Source organism: Takifugu rubripes, chromosome 5 (assembly GCF_901000725.2).
Source record: "Takifugu rubripes chromosome 5, fTakRub1.2, whole genome shotgun sequence".
NCBI lineage: Eukaryota > Metazoa > Chordata > Actinopteri > Tetraodontiformes > Tetraodontidae > Takifugu > Takifugu rubripes.
The window spans coordinates 7,781,758-7,805,443 of NC_042289.1; the positions used below are offsets into that span (position 1 = coordinate 7,781,758).

Sequence of the window (23,686 nt, forward strand, 5' to 3'; positions counted from 1 at the left end):
AATCTTTGGTTGCTTTTCTGTGTTTCTGTCTGTTCTACACCTTTGCATTAGTACTAGTAGTAGTACTAGTGTTGTTGTTGTTGTTGTTACTTTCCTCAGTGCACCTCATTTAAAACTCTGAGTCCAGATTCATATTCAGGTCAGGCTCCTCTCAGACAGCGCTCTGTCCGTTTGTCCTTCCAACTGTCCCCCTGTGACAGCAGATCAGGGGTAACCGACCCTCCACGCTCTGATTTATACACCTTTCAATTGTTGGCTCTGCTGCGACCGATCAAAAATGTTCACCTTGAATTTGGAAGAAGGCGGATCTCCATCTGCACTGGCAGCAGCGCTCGGTCCGAAGGCGTCCATCGCTGATTTATCGCGCTCCTCATTTTCCTGGCAGCGTTATGGTGGTGACACGTGCGGAATACATTTAGATTTGCCACAGTGAGAAAACAAAAAACACCTAAAGGTTTCAAATAAGGGTTTCGAGTCTTCCTTGACTTGGGTTTCATTCAATTAAAAAAAACAAAGTTTTTGCACTGTCATTGGATGATATTGTTTGGATGGTATTGTTATCCGGTCAAGGTAATCCCATTGCATGAATGCAGGTAAATTGATTAAACCCAGACTTTTCTTGTTCCCGACGCCCCCGGAGGCGCCCCCACCCCCACCCCGACCATGAGCGCCTGCAGCAGGAGGGCCCTGACTTTGCTGAGCAGCGTCTTCGCCATCAGCGGCCTGGGGCTGCTGGGTTTGGCCGTCGGCACCGACTACTGGCTCTACCTGGAGGAGGGCGCCGTCACGCCTCTCAACCAGAGCATCGACATCCAGACGTCGCTGCACTCGGGCCTCTGGAGGGTGTGCTTCTTGGCCGGTGGGTGGATCTCATGGATCAGGCTTAGATTGGAGGAATCGGTCGCCCGTGTGGACGTCCTGCATGCAGAGAGGACGAGAGCGAGTAATGAGATGAAAGTGTTGCAGATAATTACAGACGATAACTACAGATAATAACACACACTCGGTGTGAGGACTGAATGCCCACTCTTCTCTCTCTCTCACGTTTCTGGGGACAGATGTCTTCTCTTCCCCTTAAATCAGCAGAGCTCTGGTCCCAGTGAGCTGAGGACAGATCTAAGGAAAGAGTTCCTGTGATGTAGAGTATAAGAGGTGATTCCTGAGTGTTTGTCTTCTCATCCTCAGGCGAGGAGTCTGGCCGCTGTTTCACCATCACCTACGTCCTGCCCATGAGCGTCCACAGACGTCAGAGTCCACAGTCAATGTCCTGAGTGAGCCGTACCTTCACATTAAGGAGAACTGCATCTTATTTCTTGTTCTTTCTTGTGGATCTTGCACATTCGCTGTTTCTGTCCTCTCAGAGATGATCCGGTCGGCCACCCCCTTCCCTCTGGTCAGCCTCTTCTTCATGTTCATCGGCTTTGTCCTCAACAACATCGGTCACGTTCGGCCTCACCAAACCATCCTGGCCTTCGTCTCTGGGATCTTTTTCATCCTGTCAGGTACCCCAGCCTCCGTTCCCCCCATCACATGTTTGTGCCCACTGTTAACCCCAGCGGGACCTCTCTCTGTGTTTGTCAGGGCTGGCTCTGGTGGTGGGTCTGGTTCTTTACATCTCCAGTATAAACGATGAAGTGCTGAACAGGACTAAAAAACAGCGAGGCCTACTTTACCTACAAATATGGATGGTCCTTTGCCTTTGCTGCCTTCTCCTTCCTGCTGACGGAGGTGAGGAACTAACTGCAAAATGTCTGTTTCATATGCAGCTGCAATCATTGAAAACGAATTCAATCGGTGGGTTTTCAGGCGCCATCTAATGGTCAAACTGCAGAACTGCAACGCACTACTAAATCAGAATTAGATTGAACCGGAACAACAGCTGCAATAGCATCTGATTATTGCCAATAACAATTATATTAGTGATTCACCTGTTATATAGCTGTGGCATTTGATGATCTTTATCTTATTATTATGCTGTGGTTTTCTTAGTTCTGGCAGATTTATTTGGATTAATTAATCTAACCCTGCAGAGTGCTGGTGTCATGTCCGTCTACCTGTTCATGAAGCGCTACACAGCAGAGGAAATTTACCAGCCCCGCCACCCGAGTTTCTACCGTCCTCGGCTCAGCAACTGCTCCGACCACTCGGGTCAGTTCCTGCACCCGGAGGCCTGGTCCCGCCGGCGAAGCCCCTCTGACATATCGAGCGAAGCGTCGCTGCAGATGAGCAGCAGCTACCCGGCGCTCCTCAGATGCCCCGACTACGATCAGATCTCGTCCTCACCCTGCTGACTCAGCACCAAAGAGGCCAATAAAAAGGTCACCTGTGGGTCAGCCGATGTGGAATTTGTCATCTTAGAGAACAGGAGGCAATACGAAGTGAAGGTGTGGTTCAGTTGTATCGGTGAATTCTTCTCTCTGGTGCCTCCTTAGTGCTACTATTTGTAGATAGAACCTGTAAGGAAACCTTAGTTTTATTTTAGCATTCACCTGTGACACTGAACATCCCTCAGAACGTCTGGCGTCAGACTGACAGGAACCTCTGAGCGACGACTGTGATATTGGTGTTTTGAATGAAGGAACCATAAAGAGAGGGCCAGAGTGTCCGGCGTCGACCTCCTGCTGTGCTGTGTGGACAGAGATCAGCTCTATTAGAGACGACACACACATATATATAGACACAAAAAGAAGAAAAAACACAAGATGAGACATGACAAGACCTGACCTCTCCGGTGACCCGGGGACGAGTCCAGCCTGAGCCAGCTGATACCACAGGTTTATGTAACAAACAACAGATCCAGACTTTGGGTCAATCCCGCTGCGTTACGAGTGCTGTAATTCCCTTTATAGCGAACAGAAGGAATTCATCTGCGCGGTAAACCCCGTAGATTTATCCACCCGTAGCATCTGTCTGTCATAAAAGATGTAGCATCCGGAATCACCTGAGTGAGTTGAAGTTTGGGAAACGTGAGGTTCTTCCTTTTCTCAGCAGGACAAATATTTCACATTCCTGTGGAAATTGTACTGCAAATGTTTTCCCCTGTATTTTTTTAAAAATAAAGTTATATGCATGGCAGCACAGTGGTCAAACGACATCATCATTTCTGTTAAGCTTCTGAGCTTCTTGTTGCCTTCTTTTCTCCGTTTTTCCTTGTAATAACGACGACAGTAGTTGTGTGACATCATCACATGGTTTAATGTGATGTATTTGCTAATTTATGAATAAATTATCTCTTAATAAATCAAATTTATTTAGTATTTGTCTCTTTCTGTTAGAAGGAAATGACCAAATCAAATGAATAACAATCAAAAATCAAATCTTTTTTTTTAGTAAGAATGATTAAATCCAAATATGGTTCCGCTGTTCTGTACGCAACCAGCAGAGGGCGCGCTCTCACCAGAAAATATTAAATACTCAATATCTTAAAATTTCTCATCGTCTCAACCTGTTTCGGTTCATATTTTTAATCGATTTGTCTGCAGCTGAAGCGGGATGCGTGAAACGTGCGTGAGAGTTCAGCAAAAAAACAACATGATTATTTCATGAGCGACTCATTAGGCACATATGTAGGTCAGGACGCGCATCAATAATGAAAAGACCCCGAGCCACAGTCATTAGAATGTATACTTTATATAGATACGCGTCTTGTACAAGGTGACAACATCTTTTACAGAGAATATAAAAGTTAGTGTAACTATGAGCCCACAGGGGGCAGTAGAAGGTAACATTTGCCCCGGTCGAGGCTTGCATTTAGTTTTACAATCACATAGAAAACTACAGCTGATTCGAGCTTCTGACTTCATCCTCATCATCATCACCTTCTTCACTATTATATTTCACTGTAATCACATCACAGACCCATCAGTCATGGCTTAGAAAAGTATAGATATATGTATATAATCACAGTTATAGATAAATACGATATTGCCCGTCTTGGCATGATCTTCATGGCCATCTTCATCATCCTCCATTTTTTTTTCTATAGTAATCATTATTATGTTTAAGGCTTTTGTAAAGAAGACCCCAAACGTCTGAGACAGAGAGTGCATACAAGAACAGAGACCCACACGTCATATGTACATACTTAACTTAGGTTGTTCCAGTAGAATCAAACCATATTCACAAACGTAAATAAATACAAAAGGACTGCTGGTTACGTTCACCCAGTTTTCGGGGGGGGGGGGGGGGGGCACACAAAGGCGAGCAAGCATAAAAAGAACACAACACGAAGACCTTCACTCACGTCGAGGAAAAGTAAAGAGAGCTTAATCAGACTGGGACCCTCGCAGGCCATTGCACAGCTATAACTTAAAAAAGTTGACAGGAATCCTCCACAGAAAGTTGTTTTTTGTCCTGAAGTTGAAATCTTTAAGGGTTTCGAGACCCGTTTAGCTCGATATTATTCAAAAAATAAGAATATTATTAACGCAGCGTGTTGCCAAAATATGGGTTGATTCAGACACGAGCCAGGACTAAAAAGATTAAGAACATGGAAAATCAGCCCAGCTGACTGGAGCCTGCTCATGTTCCGTTCCGAGGCTGGACGCAGGAACTGTCCTCTGAGGCAGGAGAACCGGCGACGCCGGCCGCATCCTCCCAACATCCAGGCGCCGGCGCTCGCGAGCCCTGCAGATGCTACGTTAGCATGCACACGCCAGCTCACACAAACACAAACACGTCACACCCTGCATGCACACATGTGCGCCCGAAACACGGCGGTTGTGCTTTGGAGGGGAGGAGAAGTATTGACTGGGAGAGGGGGGGGGGCGGGAGGTCCACCGTTCCCTCAGCGGAACGTCACGTCCTCCTGGGGCCGAGGCGTTCCTGACGGAGGCTGGGATGGAGGCGGGCGGGGCAGATTGTCTTCATTTCTTGCTTGCGATGCGTCTCTTCCTGGTGGCCAACATGTCGTAGAAGGGGTCTCTGCTGATGCTGGCCCTGCAGCCACAGCCAATCAGAGCAGAGCAACAGAATAGTCTAAACAGCAGCACGTGACACCTTTGATATGGAAATGTGGGCACATTTACACAACCCCTGCCTTAACTAGATCAAAAAAGGAGAACAAAGTTTATGCAGTGACCTACTTTGGTTTCCATGGTTTCTGAAGATACCCCCCCCCCCTTGTTTTTATTTTTTTTATTTCTCAGTTCTCTCTCGTTGGCTAGAACCTTAGAACCTCCTCCAGAACTCCTCGTAGTAAAGCCCGCACAGGTTTGTGGGTCTGAAGGAGGGCAAACAATAGGCTCCGCCTTCTTGGAGGATGAGCGGCGAGAGCGAGCGAGCCAGGAAGCCACTTGGGCTGGAGTGAGTAGCCCAGTTTCACGGCTGCTAAATCCCGTTAGCACCAGCACAAAGCAAGAAGAGGCTCAACCCCCCACTGCGGATATCTCCCATTCCCTTCACAGCGCCACACGCTGAAGAACCAGCCCGTGAACGATAAGTATCCCGCTCTTTGCCGCTGCTCATTGTCACTCGGCGGAACGCAATTTAGCGAAACAAAAAGCCCGTTTTCCAGAGCTCGGATCCCCAAAAATAGATGAAAACGTAACCCGGCCGATGGAATGTGAAATATAAAAGTCTAGGCTCGCTCCGTAACCTCATCCTGTGTTTGTGAATCCAGATAAGCAGGAAAACCAGCGGGCGGCATCGTCATCACCACAAAGTGCTTTTTTATCTCCCCGATCCCTCTGGACCCCCCCCCACCATCCCCGGGTTAAGCCCACGCCGCGGTGCGTTAGCCTCCGTGGCTGCAGATGTGTCAGCCCAGTTTGGAGCTGGATCTCCTGGATGGGCTTGCTGGTTCACCGCTGGGGGGCTGTAAGCGGTGCCTAATCCTCCACGGTTGCCCGGGCGATCGCGGGGGAGGAGAGGCAGTAGAAGAGCGTGGAGCGTGTCTGACTCCGCCCCACATCCCGTGGAGGCTAAAACTGGCGAGCGTTTAGGTGTCAAGGTGGCCAATTTGCATATTTCCCACGATCGCCTACATTTACGTCTGATTTGTTTCCTGTTTGGACCTGAATGAACAGCTAATACTCTAAAGATTTAGACTGGTCATCCTGACAGTTCAGGCTGCTCCGCACATTCTGGAGGGTAGACCTCCCGGAGTCCTAATAGGCCCCTCCCCCTGCGTCACCTGTGCACGTCTCTGCTGACACTTGCTCTCAGGCTGCCTCTTCCCACAAATTCTCCCCCATTTGTGTTTCTTTACGCTTCAATTCTTTACAATTGTCCTTACAAAGTGTAAAGTTTTTGTACTTCCTGCACTGAAGTCACGTATAAGCCACGCCCCCTCCACATTTCTGACCAATCACTCGCTAGTTCTCAGACGGGGTTACCAGACCACGCTGAAAGGGACGACGGTCCCCACCAGAACCAGAACTTTTAATTCTGGGGGGGGGTCTTACTTGATGGATTTGATCCACTCCTCCTTCTCCTCCGGCGTGGGTGCCGATATTCTGTAAACCACGTGGTTGCCCTCGACGACGCGCCCATCTGCCTCCGTCTTGCAGGCTTTGATGACTTGGCCTTTGTGGTTGGGGTTGTAAAGCTCAAAGCAGTTCTAGACAGGGGTCAAAGGGCGGCACATGGACACGGCGCCGCGTCAGATCATTATCACGCGTGGGGAGAATACAAATGCAGGGAAACGGGTCGCTGAGGCGCCGACACTCACGGGCTTCCTGGGCTCCTCCACCATCCCTGATGCTGAGATTCTCCAGCGGGATGATCCCACGAGGCTCCTTGTCCTAAAGGAGGGACGCATGGGAACCATGAGGACACCAGAAAAAACAATCTGAAGGAGCGGAGCTTTGGAAGCATCCCGCCCCTCCTTCGTCCTCGCCGCCCAATAAAGGCGATAATGTGGAGCAGCCGGGCCGGAGGACGGGGGACGGGGGACGTAATGACAGCGTCCTGAAGGATAATATCAGGGCAGGGACGGGAACAGTGCTGATGCTAGCAGGGACACAGGGGGCTCTGATAAATATCTCACTGCTAGCAGCGCTCCAGGATATTAGAGGCGAGTTTAAAGGGGAAGAAATCCTGCTGCCACAGGGGGAGCGTGCTGAGGTCAGATTATAAAAGATGTCTGACGTCCTTCAGATTTTAGCAGCGGGGGGGGGGGGTACTCACCGTCGTGTACTCGAAATAGTAAAGGCAGTTGTCTGTCAGGATGAACCAGCGTCTCTTCCAGGTTTTCACTCGGCCTCCTGGCAGGAAGAGGAAGAGGAAACAGGAAGTCACACAAAGGCCGCGGTGACAGAGCGGCTGCTGACCAGCAGGAAAAAGAGAACTGGGGGGGGGGGAGACACACTTTGTTCTGTGTACCTTTACACCCCAGATTGCGTGTTTACACCCTGGATTCAGCTAATCAGCGATTCGGCTCCGATAAAGAATTACTGACTTTGCTGTCTGCAGGCAGCCGATGATTCCAACCTAACCTGGCAACCCCCCCCCCAAACCCCCACCCCCAGCCCCCCGCAGACTTGCAGCTAACATTTGAGCACAAACACGCACCGAACCCCAGAGCAGGTTCACCACCTCATGCGCAAACTATTAAAAACAAGCAGAAAGAGCAAATGTCCACTGTGCTGGACCTGAAATTTCTGATCTTTGAAGGTCATGGTAGCGTCCAAGTGTCCCCCGTGTCCCCCCCCCCCCCCGTCTCACTTTCAAGCCGACACAGATGATCGAATCAACGCGGCCAAATCTGTTTTTAAGAGTGCTGAATTGGGGGAAAACATAGCAAAAGCCGGTGTGGGAAGAGTGTAATCGCGTTAAGTCCGTAAGCTGCGCTGGGGCGATTCGGATTCACGTCCAGCAGTTTGCTGGGACGGAGACGGAGACGGAGACGGAGACATTACCCCTGGTTGGAGGAATGTGCAGGTCGGAGCCAGGTGTGTGTGCAAGTGTGTGTGTTAAAGCTAATAAACACAATCACCTGCAGTGAGATTGATCTTTAACCTCTGGCAAATAACAGCCAGGTTCTTACAACGGTTTTATGTCCGCTAATAAATCTGAAAGCCTTTAAGTGTTCACGGGTGTGTGGTGTGTGTGTGTGGGGGGGGGTGCGAAGGTAATCTGCAGCATGTGTAAACTAACGGGCGGGGGGGGGGGGCAGAAAAAACACCCCAAAACTGGATTACCTCACTGGGAAAGAACACAATGGTTGTAATCTCACACGCTGAACAAATTAGCCTGAAAAACTTCAGGACCGTGGACATATGTAGTCCCCCCCCCCCATCTCCACCCCCCACCCCCCCAGTGACCCTGGGCCCTGCTCAGTTCAGAAATGGTCTCCTGAGATTCTGTAGAGCTTTTGGACAGAATTACTACGACGAGTTGTGAGCTAAACTAAGCCAACGGAAGCTAAACCTCCCGTGTCGTTCGGTTCGTCCCACATTTAATCACCACGGTTGCATTTCAAGGAGGTTTGGTCCTCAGCCGCGTCCACCAGAGACGTCAGTGGCCGGGTAAAGTCATTCAGGACGTCCTGCAACCAGGGGACCGCGCAGACGCGCGCACCAACCTAATTTGAGCAGCCAGCCTTCTCTGTCGGGGTTGAAGAACGTGTGCGTCAGGTCGTTCCCGTCGTCCTCTGGGATCTTGAAGGGTTCGCTCTTAATGCTGTCGTAGAGATTCTGCAGAGGACGTTAAAGGAAATGAGAGGGAGGACAATGTGGACACCAGCGCGCACTTCCTCCCCCTCCGTCCTGACAACGCGCTTTCACACCCACGGTAAATGAGGGGTTTCAGCACCCTGATTATCGAGGGTTAAACCACACGTTGGAGACGCTCCCGCGTCACGTCTGGTGCTGTAACTGGAGGACGAGGCTCACCCGGAGCAGCTCCTCTGGGAGGTCCCCGCCCTCGTTGATCCCTCTGTTCATGGAGATGAAGCGTTCCACGGGCGGCTTGTCTCTGACGTTGGGGTTGTGCAGGCTGGTGTTCAGCATGATGATGGCGAAGGACAGGACGTAGCAGGTGTCTGTGGAGGAGATTAAAGGGAGCCGGTGGGCGGGCGGAACCTGCACCAACATCTGGAATTAGGAGCTCATTTACTCCTCCAGCTGCAGATGCAACTAAACGAAGGTAGGAGAAGAAGGCAGGGGGCTGGTGACCACCGTGACCTTTGCAAACAGAAAAGGTGAATGAACTGACAGCGTTTAAAAGTCAGGAGGGACCAGGACGGGCGGTGGGGGGGGGGCTCTCCAGTTGACCTTGGTGCACGTCAAAAGGTGGTCCCAAGCATGATGCACACCCATCATCTCTCACCCTGGCAGGTGCCTGATCACACCAACGCCCCCCCCCCTGACAGCTGACATCAACACCTCATCCCTCCGCCCCTACTCCAACAGGCCACGCCCCTCCAGAGAGCAGGGAGACAGGGGGAGACGTGGGGAGACAGGGGGGAGACAGAGGGGAGACAGAGGAGACAGAGGGGGAAGAGGGGAGACAGAGGGAGACGCGGAGACAGAGGGAGACGGAGGGGACGACAGGGGGAGACAGAGGAGACAGCGGAGACGGGGGAGAACAGAGGGAGACAGAGGGAGACAGAGAGACAGAGGGAGACAGAGGGGGACAGGGGGAGACAGAGGGAGACGTCCCTCTGTCCCCAACGCTGACATTGTGAGCCAGTTGTGGTGTGTCAGCCCTGCACTGATCAGGCCGTCAGAGCTACAGGGTCATTCTACCTCCGTCTGGGTCACAGCCTCCTGTGGAAGGTTCACACACACACACACACACACACCCCCCACACAACACACGATCCAGTACTCCAGAGTCTCCGCTTCTCTCATCCATCCTCGGCCCCGGGCCACCTCCCCTTCACTGTAATTTACAGCAGTCAGAGCAACTCAGTGATGGCCGATAACTAATCTGAGCTCAATATTCATGGCCTGAGCCGTCACCTGTGTCCTCCTCGGGAGCCCAGTGCCCGACACGGAGGGCAGCAGCCAGACAAGCCGATCAATGTGCTCATCATGGCCGGGGACGTCACCCGCGATCACACGGCAGCTAACGTGCTAGCCGCTAACGTTAGCGGCGCGGGGGTCCGTTTGCATGAGGCGTCATCGTATGCTAACGTAGGCTAATATTAAACAGTCCAGTAGAAATGGAATCATCAAGGCATCAAAATTCTGGACTGTCTGAGTGTGACTCAGACTATGTCTGTGTGTGTGTGTGTGTTACCTGTAGACTGGAAGACACCAGGATTGCACTGGCAGTACCTGGAGGCAAACGCCTCCATCATCCGATCGATCTTCTGGGCTTCGCCAGGAAGTCTGAAGCTCCACAGAAATTGTCTGCAAAAGAAAGTAAGAAATAAAAACAGCCAACGCCGAGTGAGAGAGGTCTGTCCGCTAAACTCCGCGTCAATAATGGCCCATGAACACACACAAACGGGCCGATTTCTAACGTATACATTTAGAAATGTAAAACAGCGCCTACAGCCTGTGGCGCTCCAGTTCGGAGGGGAGCAGGTAGCAGTAGACCCAAAAGAAGAACTCTCCACCCACAAACAGGACCAAAAACAACAACCAGTCTCCTCAAACTGGGTCTGCTGGGGTCCACTTCCTGGTCCTCCCACAGGAACAGGGAGGCGTCCACGCCGTCTTAAAGAAGACAATTATCAACGCACCTCAATGCCTGGACCAGGTTTGAGGTCAGCGAACTCGTGAAGCTCCACAATGCCAGGAGAACCTTGATGTTAAAGTCGTCCCTGCGGAGAGAGGCACCAGCGTCATTCACGAGCGCGCGCACACACACACACACACACGCACACACACACACACACGCACGCAGCAGATCTACACACTAAGGCCTGAAAATCTGCCATGTCAGCTGAGCCAGGCAGCACAAACCCCCTGTTTTGTCGGTCTGATCCCCGCTGATTTTCACCCTCCATAAGAGCCACGTGTCCACGTTCCTGGCAGAACCTCCCGCTGGCACGCCGCTCCGTAAAGCCGGACCCATTTCCCGGGACCTTCCGGCCTCATCGGAGCTCAGGCGCATCAAGAGGGAATAGAAAGCCAAGGAAAAAGGGAACTCACCGCTCCCCTAAGTAGTCCCCGATGACGGTCTTGTTGAGCCCCTCGCCTTTGTAAAGGAACTGCGCGATGTCCTCTGGGGTGTTCTGGAGGAGGTCGTTCTCCTGCAGGAACTGGATCCCCTGATGCAACAGAGAGCCAGTCAGCTCATCTAACCCCGGATTAATGACCAGCCACAACAGATCGTAACCTTTTTCGGGGTCCATGTTGAAACTTCTTCCTCCCCATGGCGATCTGCTTATTTCTCTGTGTGGTTTTGCTGCAACGAAAGAACACAGGTGAACCTCGGTCAGGTGATGGCTGAGGGGGGCGTGGCCTTGTCCCCGGGCTGCGTTTGTTCAGTAGGTCAGGTGAAGGATTCCGTCGCGCCGTGCCTTTGTTTTTGTTTTTTTTTGCTCCCACCTGAGCAGGCAGCGAGTTTAACCTGCAGAGGAGCGCACGGCTGCACAGGTGGGCCGAACAACTCACCTGTGCAGCCGTGGCAGCAACACAAGGAGCCGCCAGTCCGGCTCCTCCGGCGGCCGCTTTCCATCACAATGACGTTTGTTTTTCTAGATATTTTGCATGTGACCCCAGAGGGAAGTCGTCTTCGGTCTTCATCCACGCTTCATCTGCTTTGTGCGACACACTCACACTTTGTGTTTTTTCTATCTTTGTGGGGACGTGACAGCTCCATGTCCAAAGGTACACTAACGCAATATTATCCTTTCCATTAAAACCCCTCAAAATGTCCTCGCTTTGATAGTGAAATGCTTCTCTATTTGAGAAAGCTGCAACGTTCTGGATGGTTTTTTCCCAAATCCTCGGAATAGGAACGCTCCGAGTGGATCAAAAGAATGAAAATAACTCGCAGATTAACCTCCAACAAAATGACCCCGAACGCTCACCTTTCCCCGACACACGTCAGCTGCTCGATCTCCGTCATCACCTCCGCGATCTCGAACTTCAGCCGCTGCGGAAACAGAAACACCGTCAACAGTCGCAGGATCCCAGGAGGGGACGGGAGACGGAGCGTCACCCACTTCGATATCGTCCAGAAGCTCCTTTCTCATTCCTGCGTCCGTATGTTGGACAAGCTCGTCCCTCTCATCGTGAGACAGGTCTTCGGGAACTGGAAGGTAAACAGAGCGGGAGGAATGAAGCATGTTTGAGGGAGGGCGAGGTTATTCTGGTGGATTAAACCCAATCACCTCCAGATCGGGAGGGATTAGACCTGATGGAACATTCCTGTTCAGTGAATCCATCCCAGCAACGTTACTCAAGACTCTAATCTGACAGAAAAAGTGGGTTTGGTGTGAAGTTAAGCAGCAGCCCGCTCCTCCTCCCGCCTTATGTAATGAAGCCGATTTCTAAAAGGTTTGTCGCTAATCTGCCGATTTTGGAGGCGGCGCGGCTCGTTTCGCACGCTAACGGAGCCGAGCTGCAGGTCCGTCGGTCACTGACGCCGGACCTGGAGATCAGTCTGTGCGCCAGGACTCATCTGTTCACCACCCGGGTCAAAGGGTCACGGGGTGAGAGGCAGGACATTTAGAGCCTCCAGTCAACCCAGCGGCCCCGTGTTTGGACCCCTGGGGTCAGCGCCATCAGCGGACAGATTTCAGACATCAGTATTAAAATCCAGAGAAAAGAGGAATAACGAGCTAATGAGGGAAGACGTTCCTGACGAGATAAAACATCTCAGATGCTCCACACACACTTGTGGAACATCTGCCGATTCCCGCCCCCCTCAAATATTGGCTCTCTGACGCCTGAGTCCTCATTCGGGTTAATTAACCCAGCAGGGACGCAGCGGCGAGCAGGTGACTGCACATCATACATATGGTCTCCCCCCCCGCAGCCGTCTGATCTCTCATTTAACCGTGCACGTCGACATCTACTCCCGGACCCCTCGGAGGACCCCCCCCCCCCCCCACACACACACACACACACACGCATCAGAAACAGCGCTCCATCTGAGAGCGCGCTGACAGGAAGTAGGTCATTTTCACACGGAGCTGGAGCAGATTTTGCTTCTACTGTGCAGTTTTTCCTCTCCTCTCTCTCACACACACACCACACACAACACACACACACACACACACACACACACACCACACAGAGCTCTCTATCTCTGCTTTGTCCACCCCCGCCCCGGTCTTGAAGTGTGGGGGGGGGGGGTGAGAGCGGATTCAAATCCCCCAACCGGATCATACCACTAAGCAGCTTTGCAATTCATTCAATTTCTGGTCCCCCCCGCCTCTCGATAACAGGAAAACAGTCGCTTCCTCTGTGTTGTATTTATCTCCACTGTGTCACTCTCACACACACCTGTTTCACAGGTCGGAGGAAACCTGACCGAGGGGTTGTGGGTCGCCACCAACCAGCTGTTAATCAAAAGAGCAGCCATTAAAAAGCAAACGCTGATGGCTTTTTAACAGCGGGATCATCTGTCGCACGTGCACGTACACGTGCACGCTCAAGCCATTGAAGACAAATATAAGGTTCATTTTTTTCGAATGTATGGAACCATAAAATCCCAGTTGTTCCCATTTATCAGCGAGCAGCTAAATGATGTCTGACTTTGCCATAATTGTTGCAAAGCAATGCTGGGAGAGAGGCTGCTGGGGCCCGCGTGGGTGGATGAACCAGGAGAAGGTTCCGCTTTCACTCGCTAATCGTTGTTTTTTCCCTCTTTTCTGGGAGGTTGAACGTCTGGCTCGGAGGAATAAACGTACCCGGGTGATCAGAAAGGGGACGTAACCACCCGCATTTAAAATCGGTTTCATCCTGCTGGTGCTGAAAAGGCCGTCCTGGCTGGGAGGGCTGAGAAACTTCGGCAAGACTTTCCACCGGCACGGGGGTGGGTTTCCGTGTTGAATCAGACACCGTCCTACTTAGTCCGCAGACTATTTTTATTCTTCATTTGAACCTCATTTTCCTGGATTTGGCAGATGTCCCTGTTTATCCGCGCCAACTAGCTAAATCGTTAAATCATATTCTGCCACCTTTCATCTGGAAAACTGCAGGAATCAGCCCAGAGAATCATCAGGTCTGCTCTGGGACTTGGGAGTGATGGGGCAACAGAGCTCCTCACACTCCCCCCCCCCACCCCCACCCCCACCCCCGCCCTGGCTCCGGCTAAGGAGCCTCATAAAGCAGCGATTGTGCAGCAGAGAGACCCCCGCAGGCAACCTACGTCTGTAATACCAGAGGAAAAAGCCCTGCGACCCTCCTCCTCGGGTTGAAAGAGTTGGCTGGAGAAAAGGACGAATTGTCCGAGACGACGGAATGTGTTCGGGGTCAACCGTTCCCGTTCGTGACTCTGAGAGGCGCGCACGGGCCAGTCTGACATCACGGCGGCCGCGTAGCCGAGCAGCTGATGGATTATGCACGAAACCCAAGGAAGGAAAATCCATATTAACTCTCACGAAAGGCTCCACGTCTCACCTGAGGCACGGCCCTCCGTATCAGCCGTAAACGCGGCTGATGTCACCGGCCGGGAGCAATCAATGGGTCTCCATGACAACACGGACACCGGCCTATAGGAGCCGAGTTAAAATACAAGTTGAAATTCATCACACTTTCACCAATGGAGACCCATCGTACCGGCGCCGGGGCCCAGATCTGACATCGATTTGACGTAGACAGTCGATGTGTCAGCCAGTGAATCTCATCAGCTGCTGTAACCCTCCGCCTTGACTTACACCCCAGCGCCCCCGTCCTCCCAGGACAGGAGGACATCAGGCTCGGCTGTCTGACCGTTGCATCTGCCTCTGGGTCACATGACAGCGTCAACTGACACAACGCAGTAAGATTGCAGAGCGTCCCCGCCAGTCACGCCTCTCCAATTCCTCGGCTAAGCTAGGCGGGTAGGGCGGCTCCGCAAACAGAAACTCCCGCGGTGAATCATGAGTCACAGCCAGTTCGGAATGAATCCGAGCCCCAGGGAATACGAGGAATACGAGAACAACCCTCACCCGAGCCGCAATCACGTCCGACGGCCGGACGTGGAGCAAGTGTTGTGGAAGCATTTTTAACCGGAGTCGCTGCAAAGTTTCCGGAGTTTCAGCGGGACGATGGAGAGACTCCTGCAGTCAGGACCCGGTCCAGCCGAATGCTGAGGGACGGCTTACACAAGAGACCCGGCTGACTTAAGTGTGATGCAAGGAAGCGGTTTGCTTGCATTTGGCGGCGTTACCCTTCCGTCGCCGTGACGCCGAGCTGCATGTTTAAAAAACAAAAACACATATACCGCGTGACCGTTTCCTCTCCCCGCCTCCGTGAAGTCTGACATTCCATCAGCAGACGGGTCTGTTTCCCCTCGCGATGGTCGACTCGGTACAGCAGCAGGAGGGGGGGGGTGGTTTGTGAATTTAGCTGCTCTTTTCCCGCCCGCGTGGGCTAAAACTGTGGCTGGTAGGTGTGTAATAATTGTTTTTTCCCCCCCTTCGGCGTAACTCCTACTCACGGCTCAGACTCCGCTCGCACACTGACAGCTGACAGTAAGTGGTGTGGAAATACTCCACATTCCACCGGCTGCTTCTGCCCGGTCTGGTAGAACCTGCTTTCCTGCCCAGCTCCTCGTCTGATTTCATTTAATCAATTTCTGTCCTTTCAGACTCCCCCCCCCTTTTTTTCACATTTTCCCCAATGCAGAGATCCCAAAAGTCGCCTGAGACGTCTGTTCGCCTGATAAAGAAATCAAAAAAAACCCTCAGAAAGGCTCCCGGAGATTTGCCGTCTCGTGCTTCTGATCTGGTTTCTCATATGATATTTTTTACAAACACGCAGCAGCAGGTTTTTTATACTGAAGTGTTGAGGCAAAATTTGTTTTAGCCACTTTCCAGAGATTTGTCTTTTATTCTGGTGGAACTGGTAGGAAAAAATCAACAGAATCCAGCAGTTATGCTAGCCCGGGGCCAGGAAGTGGGCTACAACGATCCCACTGAAAACGTTCAGAAAATTACATTGATCTGTTAGCACGGTATTTTAGATGTTTGCACAAGTATGTTAGCAAAATGGGCGGCAATAATGATGACAGTTATGGAAAAAGAGGTTAGCGTAACACACATCATAACATGTTAAGCTCAGCTAATGCTGTGCAGCATCAACCTGTTTTAAAAGGACACCTAGACAGCATCTGAGGAAGGCTGGAAGGATCCGTTTCACATTCCATGGGCAAAATATTTCACACGATAGTTTCCAGGGCAAATTTTGACAAGCTGGTGGGCGGATTTGATGCCAGGACTGTGCCCGTTTCCACGGCAATCTGTCCAAAAGTTTTGGAGAACCGTCAGACCAACCAAGAAGAAGCACAAAAAAAAGGCCCGTGGCGTCGCCACCTGAGAGCCAGGCCTACAGGGAGACAGCCTAAAACTTTAGCTCAGGATCACCACCGCTCTCGGGTCACTCGCGAACGTCCCCGTATGAAAATGAGATCACGGGTGTGAAGGAAACAGCCGACGTTACATTAAAGACAACAAGGCCGTTTGATGCTCCGAATCCCCGCGGACCTTTGAACACAAACCCTCGAAGCAAGACGGCCTCTTCAAAGAACCCACTCCTCTGAATCATGAAAAAAACCTGCCAAATGTCCCCCCTAAAGGAGCCACTTCCTCTTTATGTTGAACCAAAGAACAGCCTCCACTGTGTCACAGTTAGCTGAAGGATTTGGGTGGAAGCGACCGTCTTTCTTTAGGATTGTGGCCATAAAACTTGATCGTAGCTTCAGCTTCACAGAGCAGAACTTTCAATGTTAATATGATGTTAAAGCTTATTGAGCAGCCTTGGCCCATCTGCCCGGCGCCCATCTGTTGCGTGCAGGAACCGAGGAACTCGTTTTTTTCTTATCGCTCAGGCGACATGCTGCTCAAACGCGTCCACCGCTCTTCCCTCTGCCTGATCAGCTCTTTACTCTGCGCATCCGTGTGGTTTTGAAGTGCAGGAATCTTCTCAGAGCTTTGGTCAAAAAGTCACCAGTGGCTTTTGTACCGATCTGGTTCCAGGAGCTATTTGGTATAACTCAGGCCGGGTTCTTCCCTTTTCCAAAGCCAGACTCAACAGGTTTCCTGTTCAGAGGCAGGAAAACTAGGCCCACCCAGGGCCCCGGACTCTGCTGTGGTAGACCAGTTCAACTTTATTTAGACAACACGATAAAGAAGCCCAGAGCCTCAACAGGCAGAAACCAAGAGCAGGACCAGGCTCCTACGGGGGACCCTGCGGGCCCCGTGATCCCCAATCACCACTAATATGTCCCCTAAAACCAAATGACTGAAACTCATGCCTGAAGACGTTGACAGAGGTCCGGAAGGTGATTTAATCCTGATGTCATAGAAGTTCCCATGCGAGGACCCTCCTTAAAAGGCTTTAACAGATCTGAGGCTGGAGCTGCTGCCACGTAATGGGATTGTGACTCAACAGTCTTCAGAACTGCCTCAAAATCAGCAGCGAGCAGGAGAAGGATGGCTCTTCGTTTCATCCCCGCGGGCGCCCACGCCAGGGCCTCCCTCTCGGCGCTGCGTTTAGGATGAACGAGCGCCGCGAGCACTCCTTCTAGAGGAGCCGGAAGCAGGAAATAACTGCGAGGTCTCAGCAGCACATCTGGTACCGAGACAGACAGACAAACAAAAGCTGCACGTGACGGAGAGAGGACGAAGGCAGCGGCCCAGGCTGTTCTCATTAGGCGAAGCATTTCACTCTGGACCGGGGAGACACAGACAGACGTCTGCTGGAGTTATTGAAGAGGGGGAGGACAGGAAGTGGAGTTCTTTTCAGGTGTAGGTGTACAGATCGGAAAGATCGTCCTTTCAGTACTTGTTGCTTTTATGTGGTGAGGTTGGCTTTAGTTTTTTAAATAAGCCGTCTGCAAAAGTCATTTATTTGAGCTCCTAAAATCGCTATAAGCTAACGGGAAGACAGTCAGTTGTCCATAAAAGGCCGACGTCAGAGAACAGCAGCTGAGACGATCGGCGAAAATTTGCTTGGGTGTTTGCGGGTCCGTGTTAGCGGCGCCCTGAAAGGCGCCCTGACCTGCCATTATTTCTGTTCCATTCCTGTCTACAAGAACAATGGACCATAAAGAAAATCCATCCAAGAGCTGGAGCGGAGGAAACGGGCCTAAAAATAATTAGGAGCGAGGAGGAGAAACCAGCGGCGTCCACGCTTCCAACCCCAGGATGAGAACAGGAATATCCAAGTTAGTGGGGAAGTGACAGCGAGCACGCCGAGCCTCTGACCTATAATCCACTAACTGTCATCCATATCCTTCCCCACTTGATCTTCCATATTGCTGAGGGCTCGCAGCCCCCGCTAATCCTCCGTGCGCGCACCATATAAAGAGATGCACGCTCATCCTCGCATCCACACGCCCCCGCAAATGAAATACTGGAAGTGGCTGAGGCTCCGCGGTATACACAGCTGGGCCCAGCGCTGCGCCACTAACCTACTTCAGGAATCCGGAGGCTCCCGTTTTTGCGACATTCCGCACGTTTTCAGACGCGGCTACAGACAAATTACTCAGATTATGACCTATAGGCAGCGCTGCCCTGTTTAATCCTAATCCAGAGGAGGTGAGAACACGGGGAAAAAAACAATTCAAATCATTTTTTGTGGGATTAAACGTGGCTACACACCCCCTCCCCCCTCCCCTCCCCCCCTCATGAACATATACAAACGGTCTTACTGTGCAAACACAGAGTCACGAGCGCACGTAAAGACACGCGGCGGCAGGGTCTCCTGTGGGTCACAGTCGACCTGCTTTCCTGTTTGTTGTCCGCCACATCGAGGTTGCGCTGTAACTCTGAGCAGCTCGCCACCGGTGGCGAGGAGGGGGACGCCGGCTGCTGCTCTTCCTCACAGACGCCCGGAACATCCTCGCGTTCTCCTACCAGCTCCTCCAGGAGGACAACGGAGACTGTCTGACCTCCTCAGCATGTTGAGGGGTCCCGGACTTCCTGCTCGACAGGCCGTAACACCTTTCCAGGGAAACATCTGGGAAACATCCTTGGCTACAGATGGGTGAACTATAACAGCTGACTGCTCGCAGTGCGGAGGAGCTGCAGCTGTCAGGTCCTCGAGGTGCTCCTCACCCCTCACCCCTTCAGACCACTGGTGAGGATTCAAACATAGGCTAAGTCACGAATTTCCACCTTTCGCCTCCACATCTACAAAGGCAGCCATGGAACCAATCACATGTCCCACTGAAACTGGCATCACACAGATTACTTCAGGTTACCATGGCGCAGGTGATGGAGGTTTAAGGAATGATTTAAATACCAAGACCCTCTCCTGGTCGTCGTAACTTAGACAAAAGCAGTGATTTATTCAACCATTTTCAGGAAGAAAAGTCAAAAGAATCAAGAACATTTTCGCGAGTAAACCAGATCTGACGCCAACCAGCATGAGACGCTGGACATGGGGAGTCAGACGGGGACACACCTCTTCCTGCATCACCAGCAGGTCAAACAATCTTACATAATTGTTCCAGCTCTCCCTTTTCCTGCCCATTCTGCTCGGCGTTTTCTTCCGTTTCCTACTCGCTCCAGACAGAAGGAGCCGAGCACCACAGTAAACGGTTGGGCTTATTGCTTCAGTATCTTGGGACCTTTGGCTCCTTTTTGTTTCCTTTGGAACAGAAAAAAACCTTCAATACAAGCTCAATGCCCTGTGAGGGATTCTTCCTTTCTCTCCGCACAGATAGAAATCCTCGGTGGTGGTGCGGGGGGGTCGTCCTGCACTATGTGGCTCCGCTTTTATTAGTTCGAGTACTCATAAAGGTGTCTTCTGCAGCACTGCGACTGACAGTGTGTCGACAGGTCTCGTTGAGTCCACTCAGCAAATGTGACGTGATGTCTGATAACTTCAACAGAACCTCCTGTTTTTTCCCCGAGCTCCTGAAACATTACCGGCAGGAACAACGGGGGAGGGGCTACCTTTCTCTTTGAGTTAACAATTAATATCCAGACAAAAGAACTTCTCTGGAAATTTTCATAAAAGACATTTGTTATTAAGACTTGTCTCTGGATGATGACATGGACTGGTAGCGCTCAATCTGTTAGCATGAGCTGAACTCAAATGCTGCAACGGTGTCCTTGAATGGGATGGAACTAGAAAGGAACTGTCCTCAAGCCCCTCAACTGTTGGAGAGTGTCAGAGAGTCTCTTCCCGACACACTAGCTGCAGAGACAGTGTGGTAAAGGCGACAGTGTCCACCTCCGAGAGCTGCGCTTCCACATAAATGTGGGCAGCTTCCCAAAAGGGCAGCAGAAGTATGGACAGCGCAGACATTCAGCACGACAGGATTTAAACCCAAGCTCCACGAAGTCCTCGGAGCCCTTGGCAAGGGGCTGCAGAAGCAAATCGGCCCCCTTGTGGATCATGTGATCGCGGAGAACCAATGTAAAGAGACCACACATAGCATGAGCAACAGTACTAACAGCTAAACTATAGTAGTAGCGTGCTAATGAGTTTACAGTGTGAGTGACCCGGTTAAAGCCTGGTTAGCCTGGTTCAAACTGTCCTGACCACGTGGGCTCAACATTTTCCTCCCGTTCAGCTCATCAGCCTTCAGATTCCACCCACCACTGCTCCACAAGCCGTCGCTAACCAACCGCAAAGTTGGAAGGAAATGTGAAGATCAACAAAATAGAATCTTCTGGGGGATAATTGACCCACAATGCATCAATAATGACATCCACTGGTGTTCATAACTCTTTTTTTTTGGTAGAAACAGACACCTGAAACCTGAAACTCCATCCAAGCTCTGGCCTGGTTGGATGCTTTTGGTCGTGAATGACCACTTACTGAACGACCGGTAATTTATGACGGTACCCATTGGAAACCTCAGGCACGTGATTTTCCTGCCTTGCACCGTCATCTCCTCTCAGACGACCGTAGCCGAGCGTTCCTGTCATCCACATGCCAGCACTTAAACTGTAACACCTCGGTATCGGGCTCTGTCTAACACTTTCTGGCCTCTGTCGCGCTCAGCTTGACGCCTGGCGAAGCGTGCGTGTGCATCCCTGATTGGAACCATGCCTCTGATCTACTTCCTGTGCGCTCTTGAGTGGGTGCCAAACCGTTGCAATAAAAGAAATCGGCCAGTCAGGGATACAAGAGGTCATTGTTACAGTTCATGTTCACCGAGAGCAGCGTGTTATAACATTAGAGTACTGCTAAATAATGGTTAACTGCTCCTGGTAGCTAAACCGCTGCCATTACCCAAAACTCAGTTCTTTTCTGTTGAGTTAGCAGCTAGCTGCTGCGACCTGCCTTAACTCTCGCCGCCATCAGACACACTCTGTTAAACACCAGATTTCCATGGGAATCCTGGGCTGTGATTACCCCCCCCCCCCCCCCCCCCCCCCCCCCCCCCCCCCCCCCCCCCCCCTAACAGCATCTCTGAGGAGCAAACTGTACCGTGACTTACACACCAAGGAGTTCCAAATATAGGTATCAGGGTGTACAGGGCTTATTTATTCCAGATGAGGAGGCAGATGCTCACACAACACACACACACACACACACACACACACACACACACACACACACATCATCATCATCATCATTATTAATCATTTAAGGGTGCAGACAGAAAATGGGAAGAAACTTAATTTGTTAATGTGTGTTTTGCGTGCGTGCGTGCATGAGCGCTCAACGCTCCTGGCAGTTGTTGGCTACCCCCCCGACGGGCATCGCAGCACCATATGTCTGTCCTGGCGGCTGCGCTGATATGCACCGGGACCGCAGGCCACGCCACCGCCGCGCCACCGCCGCGCCGCACAATGACAGCTTTTTGCACCAGAGTCAGCAAACAGCACGTGAGAGCACATTCCACTGACCTCCAGACGAGGCGGGCAGAGATGATCCCGGCCGTTGGCTCAGTGTTGACAAAGCAGGAGTGGATTGTTAGCGTCATCGCGCTCAGGTACCTGAGGACCGTCCTGACCAGGACCTCTGAAGGTATGAGCCAGTGATGCCGCTTCAACAGACTCACTGGGGCAACAGGAGGACATTTAAGTGCAGTGACCAGAGTGAAATGCTTGATTTTAAAACCCTTTCTGCTTCTGCCGGTTCGTAACCTGGAGGTCACCTGCACGTTTCCATACATGCTGCCAACAAAACGGTCCTGTTAATAGCAAGCACAACATGCAAGTTGTGGTTTTCTGCCCATCAGATACTCGATCAATAAATCCATCGTCAGTTGAAGTGACAGGACGGCAGAGTCAAATGTTCATACAGACTATCTGGAAACCAAATTAACCACAAATGCAGCAGGGGAACAATGAAGACCTGAGAAATGACCAGGCTCGATCTGCGGACGCGGTGTGCGTGCACCCACGTGGCGCCATGACACGCATTTTTAACCACATCTTCAATCGTTTCACGTCTGCACCGTTTCACAGCAAAACTGCTCCAAACTTCCCGAAGCCGCTCCTGCTTTTCTTTGCAGTTGATATAAAGCAAACTCAGCTTGTGTCCTGAGTCAATAAAGGTCAGGTCAGGAACCGGGCTGCCAGGGAGCGACCTGTTGGGCCAGCGTGCACACACCTGGATAAACACCAGCGGTGCGGGAGCGACGTGAGGCTGCCGGACCACGCAAATCAAGCAGCGAGGGTCTATTTGACATCATCAACACCGAAAAAACTGCTGCAACTTCACCATCTGTCCAGGTGATAGGACGCAAAAGTATTATTGTTATTATAGTATAATTATTGTTATTACACCGACACAAGTCTGCTGACACACGCACAGCTGTAAAGCCCAGAGAATAAATCTACCTTGGTTGTCCTCGTCCATCATCGCAGCCTGGAAAATCTCAAGCTCGGTCGCGGAAACTTCCGCCGTGCAGTGAGAAAGGGGCTCTAATTTACAGCCGGCGTGCGTCCTAATTTCCAGGGCGCATTTGGCGCACAGGTTGTCTCACGGGCAGGTTTCTCGTTTCGGGAGATCTTGTAAGATCACTTCGCGATTGGTCGCCGGGCAGCTTCTCTGTTCCCTGCGAGCGGCGGCTCCGAGATGCGGCAGCGGCGGCGTCTTTACGCCCACAGTGGCCGGCGGAGTGGTCGTTATCCTCTTTAATACGCCTTCACTCCACTAGTATCTGGAGAGTTGTTGACAGGGCTGCGGTAAGCTGCCCAACACGCGCCTGGGTCGTCGCCGGAAGTCGCTGGAATTTCGCTTTTCAAACAAAAGTCTCAAAGGCGCAGTGGGCTGGATTCTTTTATTTTGAAGGAGGCGGCGGAAGCTGCGCTTTGATAATGACGTCAGCTGACGCGGGTCTTTAATCCCCTCCCAGCTCCGCTACGCGGCTCGTGCTGCGCGTCATCGTTCATTGCTGCTGATCAACGCGCACGTGACCCCAGGCAACAGTGACATTATTGTAGGAGAATATAATAACGAACCCCAGCGAGCTACACGGTGGCTTTGATCAGGCTTTAATTAACCTAAATAGATCAATAGATTACCGGATAATTAGGCACAAATATAAATAAATACAGATCTGAGTTTAAGACCATATAGCCACGCTTCTGTAGCAAACATAGCATGCTGCGTTCTGGTTTAATTAGCAGCGACATGTTTACATTAATATTGATGCGGGTCTCCCTTCAGAAGCCGCCATATTTATACAGAAGCCTGAAAAGGACAAACTGACAAGAATGCGAACT

At 51.4% G+C, this 23,686-nt stretch overlaps 1 protein-coding gene and 1 pseudogene across 1 annotated transcript; one reads left to right on the plus strand and one right to left on the minus strand.

Annotated features, from left to right (window-relative positions):
* Positions 1–663: 663 nt before the first annotated feature.
* Positions 664–3,075, plus strand: LOC101067609 (voltage-dependent calcium channel gamma-5 subunit). The gene is given in 7 exon segments (XM_003964620.2): positions 664–859; positions 1,186–1,239; positions 1,242–1,271; positions 1,362–1,502; positions 1,582–1,649; positions 1,651–1,728; positions 2,031–3,075. Coding segments are annotated over 7 exon segments (828 nt in total). The 3' UTR covers positions 2,292–3,075.
* Positions 3,076–3,614: 539 nt separating this feature from the next.
* Positions 3,615–23,144, minus strand: LOC101070808 (cytohesin-3-like; annotated as a pseudogene).
* Between the last annotated feature and the right edge of the window lie 542 nt (positions 23,145–23,686).